The sequence below is a fragment of the Callospermophilus lateralis genome, chromosome X (assembly GCF_048772815.1).
Source record: "Callospermophilus lateralis isolate mCalLat2 chromosome X, mCalLat2.hap1, whole genome shotgun sequence".
NCBI classification, from domain to species: domain Eukaryota; kingdom Metazoa; phylum Chordata; class Mammalia; order Rodentia; family Sciuridae; genus Callospermophilus; species Callospermophilus lateralis.
In genome coordinates this window covers 87,305,467-87,317,162 of record NC_135325.1, presented here as the reverse complement: position 1 = coordinate 87,317,162, position 11,696 = coordinate 87,305,467, and the positions used below count along the sequence as shown (strand labels likewise).

General features: G+C 36.2%; 1 protein-coding gene across 2 annotated transcripts in view; it reads right to left on the bottom strand.

Annotated features, from left to right (window-relative positions):
* Positions 1-9,502: 9,502 nt before the first annotated feature.
* Col4a5 (collagen type IV alpha 5 chain) overlaps positions 9,503-11,696 on the bottom strand; it is a 216,853-nt gene continuing 214,659 nt past the window's right edge. For both annotated transcript variants that reach the window (XM_077106377.1, XM_077106376.1), the window contains 2 exons: positions 11,230-11,402; positions 9,503-9,984 (listed from right to left, as the gene is read on the bottom strand). In XM_077106377.1, coding sequence (XP_076962492.1) covers positions 9,903-9,984; positions 11,230-11,402 — 255 coding nt within the window. In that variant the 3' untranslated portion in view covers positions 9,503-9,902. The remainder of the gene's footprint in view (positions 9,985-11,229; positions 11,403-11,696) is intronic.

Below are 11,696 nucleotides of genomic sequence, written 5' to 3'. Positions count from 1 at the left end.
ACACACCGCCATGTGTGGCTTAGGTTTTCTATTTACTATCATACTGAAGTCTCTAGCATGATTCAATCAGATGAAAATAAATACATAAAAACATAAAGATTATAAAAGGAAGAAATTATGTTTATTTGTGAATAACATGACCTTATATAGAGAAAATTTCAAGGCATTCACTAAAATACTATTAGAGCTAATAAATGCATCAGCAAACTTTCAGGATATAAGATCAAATATATCTTTTAAAAAAAGGAGCCAGGTATAGAAGGTGACAATGTCAGCTACTCTGGAGGCTGAAACAGGAAGATTGTGAGTTGGAGGCTAGTGGAGGCAATTTAGCAAGACCCTGTCTAAGAATAAAATAATAAGGACTGGGGATGTAGCTTGGTGGTAGAGAGCTTGACTAGCATGAATGGAGGCTCTGAGTTTGATCTGAGCAAAAAAAGAAAAAGAAAAACAAACAACAAACTAACAAAAACAAAAACAAAAAACAAAGCAGTTATATTTCTATATACTGGAAATGAACAATCTAAAAAGATGGAAATTAAGAGCAATTTCATTTACAGTAAAATCAAAAAGAACAAACTAAACAAAAGAAGTGCAAGACTTACATACTAAAAACTACAAAACACTGAAAGAAATTAAAAAAGACCAATATAAAAGGGAAAACATCATGTAGTCATGGAATGAAAGACTTAGTAGTGTTAAAATATAATATTTCCCAAAGCAATGTACAGATTCAATAAAGTCTATCAGAATCCTAGTTAGCCACCCCCTGCTAATTGATTCTAAAATTCATACAGAATTACAAAGGAGCCTGACCAGTCAAAACAATCTTGAAAAAGAACAAAAGTGTAATACTCAAACCCAGTTATTTCAGAACTTGCTATGAAGTTACAATTATCAAGATTGTGTGGTACTGGCATAAAGACAGACAAGTATTTCAATGCAATAGAATTTAATATCCAGAAATAAATGCACAGCATCCACAGTCAATTGTTTTTTAATTAATTAATTTTAAATAGGTATGTATTCAATTATTTGTTGATAAGTGTATCAAGACAATTTAGCCCAGAGGGAAAGAATAGGTTTATTTTTGGGGGGAGGGCGTAAAGTGGATTGAATTCAGGGGCACTTGACCACTGAGCCACATCCCCAGCCCTATTTTGTATTTTATTTAGAGACTGGGTCTCACTGAGTTGCTTAGAACCTCGATTTTGCTGAGGCTGCCTTTGAATTCCGGATCCTCCTGCCTCAGCCTCCCAAGCCACTGGGATTACAGAAGTAAATGCCACTGCACCCGGCTAATTGTTTTTTTAACATGGTGCTGGAATGACTGAATAGCCACATGCAAAAAAAATTAATTTGCACTGTTATCTCACTTCATGTGTAAAAGCTAATTTAAAATGGATAAAGGCTTAAATGTAAGACCCCAAATTATACAATTTTTTGGAAAAAAAAAACAGAGGGTCACTCTTCATGCCTCCGACTAGGAAAGGGTGTCTTAGATATGACACCAAACAAGAAGAAATAAAAGGAAGAAAAAAATAAATAAGATTTCATCAAAATTAATACATCTTGTGCTTTAATGGATACCACCAAGAAAATACAAAAGAAACCTTCCAAATGAGAGAAATCTTTGGAAGTTGAATATCTGATAAGGGGCTACCATCCATAATCTATAACATACTCTTACAAGTCAACAATAAAAAGACAACCCAGTTTAAAAATAGGCAAAGCTTAAAAGTAAACATTTCTTCAAAGAAGTATACAGATGGCTAATAATCATCATTAGTCATTAGGGAAATGCAAATCAAAAGCACAATGAGATGCTACTTCACATTCATCGGGGTGGCCATAATTAAAAACAGACAAATAACAAGTTTCAGTAGGATGTGGAAAAAATTGGAACCCTCGTGTGTCGCTGGTAGGAATAGAAGTTAGAGCAACTACAGTAGGAAATGGTTTGGCAGTTCCTCTGGAAACCAAATATAGAATTATATCTGCCAGGCGCAGTGGTGCACACCTGTAATCTCAGTGGCTCAGGAGGCTGAGGCAAGAGGATCTCAAGTTCAAAGCCAGCCTCATCATCTAAATAAAGTACTGAGAATCTCAGTGAGATCCTGACTCTAGGTAGAATATTTTTAAAAAGGGGAACTGGGGATGTGGGTCAGTGGTTAAGCATCCCTGGTTTCAAACCTGTGTATCCCCCCCCCCAGAAAAAGAAAAGAAAAACAAAAAAACAAAACTACTATATAACCCAGATAATCTACTCCTAGGTATATGTCTGAATGAATGGAAACAAGTACTCAAATAAATACTTCTACATGAATGTTCACAGCAGCATTATTCACAATCACCAAAAGGTTGCAGGATTCAATTCAGCACAAATGTTGATGGATATGTGGATAAAGAAAATGTGGTCTATCCATACAATAGATTATTATGCCACATACAAAACAATGAATTACTCATACATCCTATAATGCAAATAAATCTTGAAAACATTATGCTAACTGATAGAAACCCAGCAAAAAAGGGGCACAAGTTGTATGATGCCATCTATATGAAACATCCAGAATTAGTAAATTCACAGAGACAGAAAGCAAACAGGTGGCTGTCAGGGATTGGGTGGAGAAGAAATGAGGATGTACTGCTTAATGAACATGAAGTTTTCTTTTGGGATGAGGAAAATATTTTGTAACTAGATAGAGGTGGTGGTTGCACAACATTGGGACATATTCAATGCCGCTTGAATTGTTTACTTGAAAATAGTTAGTTTTGGGATTAGAGTGTAGCTCAGTGGCAGAGCACTTGCCTAACAACACACAAAGCCCTGTATTTGATTCTTAGTCCTGAAAAAAAAGAGTTGATTTTGCCAGGCATGGTGTCCCACACCTGAAGTAGGAGGATCACAAGTTTGAGGGCAGCCTCTGCAACTTAGCAAGACTCAATCTGAAAAAAGTTTTAAAAAATAAAATAAAGGGACTGGGGTGTAATTCAGTGATAGAGCATCTGTGAATTCAATCCTCTGTATGGGAAAAAATTAGTTTTATGTAATACAAATCTCACCTCATTTAAGTAATGAAGAAATGAAGAACTGAAATTAAGATTTTTCAATATGGTAGAATTCTTCTCTTACACCCCCCTTCCTCAAAGCAATGTACAGAAAAATCATTCAGATTAATAATGTCCTATAATGAGAAAAAGCAAGAAGGGATGTCCAGGGCACCAAACCTTGGCCCTCCTTGATAAATTTTTGCTAATTATGTCATATTTTCTCCTAAACCCTTTTACTTACTCAAATAATGAATTGTTCCGTCTCTGAAACTTCCTTTTTTGAGCTTAAAAAATTACTCCTGTTGTTGTCATTCTAAACTGATGAATAAAGCCCACTTCCTGTGGGTTTTCCATTGAAAAAAAAGAAATGAAGTACTGGCATATGCTACAACATGGATGCTAGAGTCTTGAGCATATAATGGTAAGTTCAAGAAGCCAGAAGCAAAAGGCCATACACGGTATGACTGCAATTCTATGAAGTGCCTGGAATAGGCAAAACTATAGAGACAGAAAGGACATTGTGGATTGCCTAGGGCTGAGGGCAGGAGGGATAGGGAAATAGGGAGAAACTGCTAATGGGCATGGGGTTACTTTTTGGGGTGATAAAAGTGTTCTGGATTTAGATCATGATGATGATTGAACTACTCTATAAATATGCTAAAGCCCATTAAATTGTACCTTTTAAGAGGGCAAATTTTATAGTATGAGTTATATCTAATAAAAAAGAGAATGTACTGTTCAAAGAAAAATAATAATGTAGTATGAGGATTCTAACACATAAGGGTAAACTGTATGAAAATAATAACACAAAGCTCATGAGGGGAGAACTGAAAGTATACCAATGTAACATTTTTATAGCATATAGGAAGAGGTACTATGTGACTTGAATATAGACTATTATAAGTTAAAGATGAATATCAAACTCTAAAATTAATGATGAATATCATTGATGAATATCAAACTCTAGCCACTAAATTAACCAAATTAATTGATATGCTATAAAGGGGGTTAGTTGAATCAGAAAAAAATAACTAATCTAAAACAAGGCAGAAAAATAGACAAAGTACAAATGGGACAAAGAGAAAACGACAAGATGATAGATTCAAATTGAACCTTAGCAATAACCACACTAAATGCACTCTATTAAAAAGCAAAGACTGCCCGGTCTTATAAAAATTTAAGATCCAACTACATGCACTCCCAGAAATGTATTTCAAATAGAAAGGTTTGAAATTGGTGGGCACAGTGGCCCATACCTGTAATTCAAGCGAATTGGGAGGTTGAGGCAGGATGATTGCAAGTTTGAGGCCAGCCTCAGCAATTTAGGGAGGGCCTAAGCCAACTGTCTCAGAATAAAAAATTAAAAGGACTGGGGATGTAGCTCAGTGTTAAAATGCCTCTGTGTTCAATTCCCAGTACCAAAAAAGAAAAAAAAAATTTACAGTAAAATAACGGGAAGGAAAACCAAGTATCATGCTGACACACACACACACACACACACACACACACACAAAAAAAAAAAAAAAAAAAAAAACCTGAAAAAGTATATGGACAAATTGCCATCTTTGTAAATTTCAGTGTGAAGAATATTAGCATTTTCTATACCATATTGCCATTATCCTAATGAAAAAATGAATAGTTTCACTAAAAGGACATGGCAAATACAAATATTTATGCATCTATCTACAGATTATTAAAATAGATGAAGCAAAAACAGAGCTTCAAGGTGAAAAGCCTTAGCGCATTTTCATGCACCCAAGGCCACTTCTGCTTGCTTAGAGGATGAAAGAAACAGAAGGTTTCCTAGGGTAGAAGGTAGTGATGGTGAGAATGGCTTCAGGCTGTTATCACTTCACACTCCATGGGGGGGTGGAGCTCTATTATGTGGCTCGTCTTAAGGTGGGCAAGAGCTGCTACATCTGAAAATGCTAGTCAATTTAAGAACACTCTTAAAACCCAGCTTTAATTTTTTTTTTAGTTGTAGGTGGACACAATACCTTTATTTATTTATTTTTTAATGTGATGCTGAGGATCGAACCCAGGGCCTCACATGTGCTAGGTAAGCATTCCATGCTGAGCCACAGGCCCAGTCCTTAATCCCCACTTTAAACCAGGTAACCTCAAAGCCAGGCTTATTTCCTGAGTATTGTTAAACTAAGCAGGGCCTTATTTCGGCCTAGAGGGTTCTCAACTTTAACATTTCCTGCCTCTGTAATCTGATTAATAATGCTTTACTATTTGGCCCATTTGGCTTGCTGTTTATTCATCTGATCCACATCCTAAATTTCTGCTGAAAGGAGCCAAATTAGAAAAACTACTACATATGAAATATCACTAATGGTGGATATAGTTAGCAAACTCATGTTGTTTCTGTGTGTTTATGTATATTAAATGTAAATAAGATTTAATTTCCCCTCCCCAGAGTACTATCTGTAATTCAAGTGAATTGAGAAGCTGAGACAAGAGGATTGCAAGTTTGAGACCAGCCTCAGCAATTTAGGGAGGCTCTAAGCAACTGTCTCAGAAGAAAAAATTAAAAGGACTAGGGATGTATGGTCTCAGATTTATATCATTAGTCCGTAGTAGAGTTTGCAGACCAGACAATTCAATTTGCAAGAGCCCATATTGATTCAAAAGTCCTGAGGAAGCTCACATGAGGTGGGCATCAGGCTGGACCCATAAGGTTTTCTTTTTTGTGGGGGGTACCAGGGATTGAACTTGGGGACACTTGACCACTGAGCCACACTCCAGCCCTATTTTGCATTTTCTTTAGAGAAGAGTCTCTCACCAAGTTGCTAGTGCCTCACTTTTCCTGAACTTAGGATCCTTCTGCCTCAGGCATGCACCACCAGGTTTTCTTTAGCTACAGAGGCTTACACCAGACAGACAGGAATACCCTGTCTAGCAAATTCATTACAAGTTTCCTGTGTCCAAGGGCTAATTCCAAAGGGTCTCAGGTGCCACAGTGGTACTATGAAAAGCACTCATTCTTACCTGGGAATCAAGATTTCCAAAACACTCAGTATAGCACTTCTCAGAAGGCAGAAAGCCTTGTACTTGAACCCTATCACAATGGATCTGATTTTCTTGAATCACACATCTTCATGGCTAGAAGATGAGTAGATTTTGAGAGAATTTAGTAACTTGTCCTGTGGTTTTGGGAAAGTAATTGACCATTCCAAGGCTCAACTTTTCATCTCTAAATTGAAGACCAATCTTTGTATTGTTTGAATGCATCAGTTGTTGAGGCTTAACTGAAATGTGTAAAGAATGGCATTTTAATGAAAACTACATAAAGTTTTACACTTATTACTACTGAGGCATTCAAGGTAGTCTTCTTTAAAGCCCAAGTAAGGGTCAAATTATTGTCAGAGAAAGAAACACAGATATGACATCTGGGTAAAAGTCAGAGTAGCGTATTTCTTCTCCAGAGTATATACTAAGGTGACTACATCATTCTAATTGACTTTGGACTGCTACCTATCACGGTACCCTACAGCTAATAAGCATTCAATAAATGTTTGTAAATGTAGAACTTGGGAGACAGGCTTATCTGGATTTGATTCCTTCAAAGTCTCAGTTTGTGAGTATTTCCACCATACAAACCTTCAAAGCACACTGAATACATTTTTTAAAAAGCACAACTAAAAAAACCCTACTGCTCTTAAGATGGGAATGACATATGACTTACAAATATTATTCAGTTTATTTTGGAGCTGCCTAGGGATGAAGATGTTTGCATAGCCCAGCCTGAGAAAAGAGCTTCTCTTCCAAAGAAACCAATTGAAGTATTGGCCAAACAAAAGCGATTTCTCTTTGCTTTTATATTGAAAGGCCTGGAAGTGCTACCAGAGCCAATTCCTAGCCATAGCCTCTTAGGGCTGGGAATATAGCTCAGTCGGTAGGGTGTTGTCTCACATATACAAGGCGCTGAGTTCAATCCCCAACACCACCAAAAAAAAAAAAAAAAAAAAAAGAAAGAAAAAGGCCTAATTAGGCTTTTAGGAGGAGAATCTTTGAGAGCTAAACTGCCACTTAGTTTTGGATACAGAAATGGGGAATCCGGGTCATCTTTTAGAATATTTGCCATTGAGTTTTATGAAGTTGAAAGAATTCATGAAACTTAAAACAAGGACTCTGGAGGTAAGGGTTTAGATAAAACCCACCTCCACCATCAACAATGAACTCAAGGAATCATTACAAATGCTCATTTATTTTTATAGGCAATAGTGCCCTCTTGTGTTAACTTCTGAATAAACTTTTGATGGCTTGGCATAAACAGTGAGTTTTCAATTAATGATGCTAATTGAGGCACCATAAGAACTAGAAAGGGGTTTTCAAATTCCATTGGATGGGAAAAAACTCTATAAAATTACAAAGTGTCCAACAGAACCACTATAGAACCTCCTTTGGAAGTGAGTACAATACCAACATGGCATTAGCTTGCAGATCAAGCCAACATGCTATAAAAGAAAAAGGAATGTATGAAAGTACAAGGAATTACATATACAATTCCTCCAGTGGAAATGGTGTTACCAGGAGTTATCTTCCAAATAAGAAGTATATACCAGGAGTAGAGGTTTCCACAGACCAACTCTTCCATATAGCTGTGGAATATTAGGATTTTGTTCCTACATAACATTGGAATCAAGATATATTTATTAACTGGTAAAACCACATTTGGTTAACATTCCCATTTGGTAGTCAAACTAGCTGATTAAGCAGAGCATCTCATTTACTGCTTGTCCATGTTGGAAAACCATTGACTGCAGATTACTGAAAACTTACCAAGGCAACTACTAGAACAGCTGGCTCAAGAGTAACTTTGGGATAATCAGTGGTAAAGAATGGTCAATAATATTAAGGTCTTGGAAGGGATTGGGTCTTTGTACTTCAAACAACCAAGCTGGGCTGGGGAATGTTAAAGGATTTAAGAACAATTTGAAAGTCAGGAGGTTCTTTTTGAGCCAAGGTCTTCAACTGCTATATATGAGAGGGAATGCTACAAACAGCAAAACCTGTAGAATTAGTATTTGCATCTCGAACTCAAGGGGCAATCTTTGAATGTACACCATGTTGAAAAATCCATGGAATGTAATATGGCATTTTCAGTTAGTTTCTATCACCCATCACTGTTTTCATGCATGGGGCTACATGGGAAAAATGCTAAAATTTACAACTGATAAGCCAAAATCAACAAAATTATTCATTACCATTGTTGAGATCCCAAATTTTACCACCACAGAAGTCTAAGTTTTGATTTTACAAGGATTCATATTAGGATCATTTTGATTGTTTCATACTTTAGCTGTAACATACAATTTTGTTATAAAGGCTTTTAATGCCTTTTATTTTTAGCAAGTCCTCAACTATTTTAGAGAGCTACATGTGATTCAACCTTAATCATTAGGAATATTAACTCACTAATCTGCTTTAAACATTATTAATAATTCTTCCAAATAGAAACTAGTTCTGTCCCATTTCTCAACAACACAATGTTAAGATATTTGTTGTCTCAAAAATACCTTCTAATAGGTTGATTTCTTCATTGGTAAAAGTTTACTATGTTTTCTATCAGCTATCAGAATGATCCAAGTCTCCAGAAGCTGATTCCCTGAGAAAGGAATAATTGTTGGTGTTTAGATATGAAGCCTATCTGGAAATGAGCAGGTGAGCAGGTTTTTTACACATAGGCTGAAGAGACACACAGCAAACCATCCTTACAACATATATCTTTAATTAAATTGATATTGGTGAGTTAAAAAACATTCAGTGAGAAGATGACATCTAGGGCAATAAGGTATCCTATGACTATTTATAATAAAATGTTTAAAATAAAAAAGAGTAAAAAACATTGATTGGCTTTTTGTAACTGAAGAGGGAAGTCTAAGTAAGTATTGTCTTCCCAGTTCTTGTAAATGTGAGACCACAGGAGACTAATTCTTACCTAAGAAGCACCAGGAAAAAAAAAGTTAAGTTTGTGTGGTAAATTTGTTTCTCAGAATTGTCGGGGAGTTTGCCCAGTAAGGGTTGAACAGAAACAAGATGTCGAAAACATCAAAACAGGGGGCATTTGTCTTGGAGAATATAGCAAAAAAGAAACTACTCCATTGGATATTATAATTTGATATGTAATATGAACCTTTAAAATTCTGATTAAAGTGGCTAAAATGACCTATATTTTTTAAAAAATCAAATAAAAACTTAGGGGATAAAACTCAAAATAAATTTACTCTCAGTAGTAATGATGTAAGAGTATAAATTCTCTCACATATAAAATCTTGCTGTCTGTATTCTAGGCATTCTTACATTTTCTGTTAAGAGTGATTCATTCCAGGTCACATCTAAATGACTCAACATTTTGAGCAAAAAGGTTGTTTACATAGTATACACATTCTTTACTTACAGAGCAAAATAAGCTTAACACTTTTATATTAAAAACCTGGGATACAGTAGGATTAGTAGCACCATGAAAAATAATTCTTCCCCCAAACTGCAGTCTTTTATTTTACTCAGTGTGATTCTTCTCTTAATTGAATTTTTAATGTGCTGTTTTACTAACTGGGCAAAATATATAATCTTCATCTTGTAATCCTTGGAGAAATCATTCTGGACCCATAAAGTAAATTCACTTCCTGATTTCTTTCATAAAAAAAATGAGAGGCCTTGCTCTGACACATTGCTGAGGTACATCTGAATCTTCATGGTTACCAGTCAGCATGCTCTCTTGGTCATATATAGTAGCACCATTGGTGATAGCAGTGGTAAAGTTGGGGAGAGTGAGACAATGAATCCTGGGAATTTTATATATATGTCACATTTAAAAACACAACAAATTCTTCAAAATGTTATGTCCTCTTCATGCACACTTGGCATCGGCTAATACGTGTTCTCAAGTCTCCTGCTTTCAGTGTTTCTGACTGGGGTTTACTGAGAAGTAAGAAAGAAGACAATTAGAATTACCTTTTCTGACTTCAATTCTTTAACATTTTGATATTTCAATTGTATTATTGATTTAAATCCACACCCAAACATTCTCTTTGTGTTAAGTGGCTCAACTGATTGATTCAATGGTTTACTTCTGAGCAATGTGACCTAATGAGTGACTCGCATGGACCAAAAGCCACTACTGGACAAAGGCATTTTTGTGACTGTTTCCCCAACCAGTTATCTTGTATATTTGTTTCTCTTTCTCTTTCTCTGATACATTTTCTGGTGTCCTTGAATGAAAAAGATCCAGGTAACTGATGATCAGTATTTGATAAGGACCATAAGAAAAGTATCAGGGAGGGAAAAGAAAGGTACTGGAGAATGACAGTGATCAAATTATATTATGTGCATGTTCAAATATGGCATAATGAATTCCATTCTGTATAATCACAATGCTTCAATAGAAAAGAAAACCTCTGACAAATGATAAAAAAGAAAAGTATCAAGTAAAGATAACTCAAAAGAACGATCACATAAAAACAATACAGGTATCCTGAAAATAAATTTCAGTAGATTGAAGTATCCTGAGGTCCAAGTGTTATGCATGATCTTATGCATTCAAACACTTGGATGAGAGCCTTTAAAACATTCTTGGGCCCCAGGCACGGAGGCACATGCCTATAATCCCAGCAGCTCAGGAAGCTGAGGCAGGAGGATCCCGAGTTTGAGAAAATCTTCAGCATCTTACCAAGGCCCTAAGCAACTTAGTGAGACCCTGTCTCAAAATAAAAAATAAAATGGGCTGGGGATGTGGCTCAATGGTTAAGCATCCTTGGGATGAAGATCTGGTACCAAAAAGAAACAAACAAAAATGAAAAACATTCTGGGAAAGGAGATCATTGAATTGGAGTAGAAAACATAGATCACAGCTTCCATTCCTGGGTTGGTCTCATTCTGGTAGATGAGCTGCTGCCTTTTTATTAAACAGGTTACAAACAGTTCCTTGGTCTCTGTTTTGTTATTGAAAGAAGACTAGTGAGCCATCTCTAACCATACTCATCAACATTGGTCAGGTTTGTTTTCTTGAACTGAGTCAGAGAGATGAGGAAAACAAGCAAGAAAAAAGGACACAGTCCAATAAATTCCCAACATTTGTTAGGGATAAACCACCCATGAATTTTCTCTTTCTTCCCTGTCATCTCTGAAGGAAGCTTTGGACCTGAATTAAAGCCATAAGTACCTTACCTGAACATGTCTGACACATCTACAGTTGCCAGCCAAAAGCTATAGGAGTTGGCATAGTAGTTACATGTTCCCCGCCCATGACATTCGATGAAGGGAGCTGAACGAAACTCTTCCAAACAGGATCCAGGGGAAGCCAGGGCTTGACCTGAGCCCTCTGCTCCTGCACTTGTATGCTAAAAAATACAAGGAAAAAAATGTGCCACAATACTATGTGCCATAACATCTTAGTGAATATCCAGTGAGGTGTAACTAGCTTAGTTTCACAAATACAGGACCAGAGGTAACAATAGTCTCCACATCAAGGGTGGTCTACAAAAGCAAATAGGTAAATTATGAAAATATATTTTCATATATTTCAGAAAATGTGTAAGGGGGAACACAGTGCTTCAACAGAAGCTATTTGAGGTTCAAGCTTCTTACTGTGCAAGCTATAGGGATCCCTCAAACTGGTGAGGAATAAACATAGG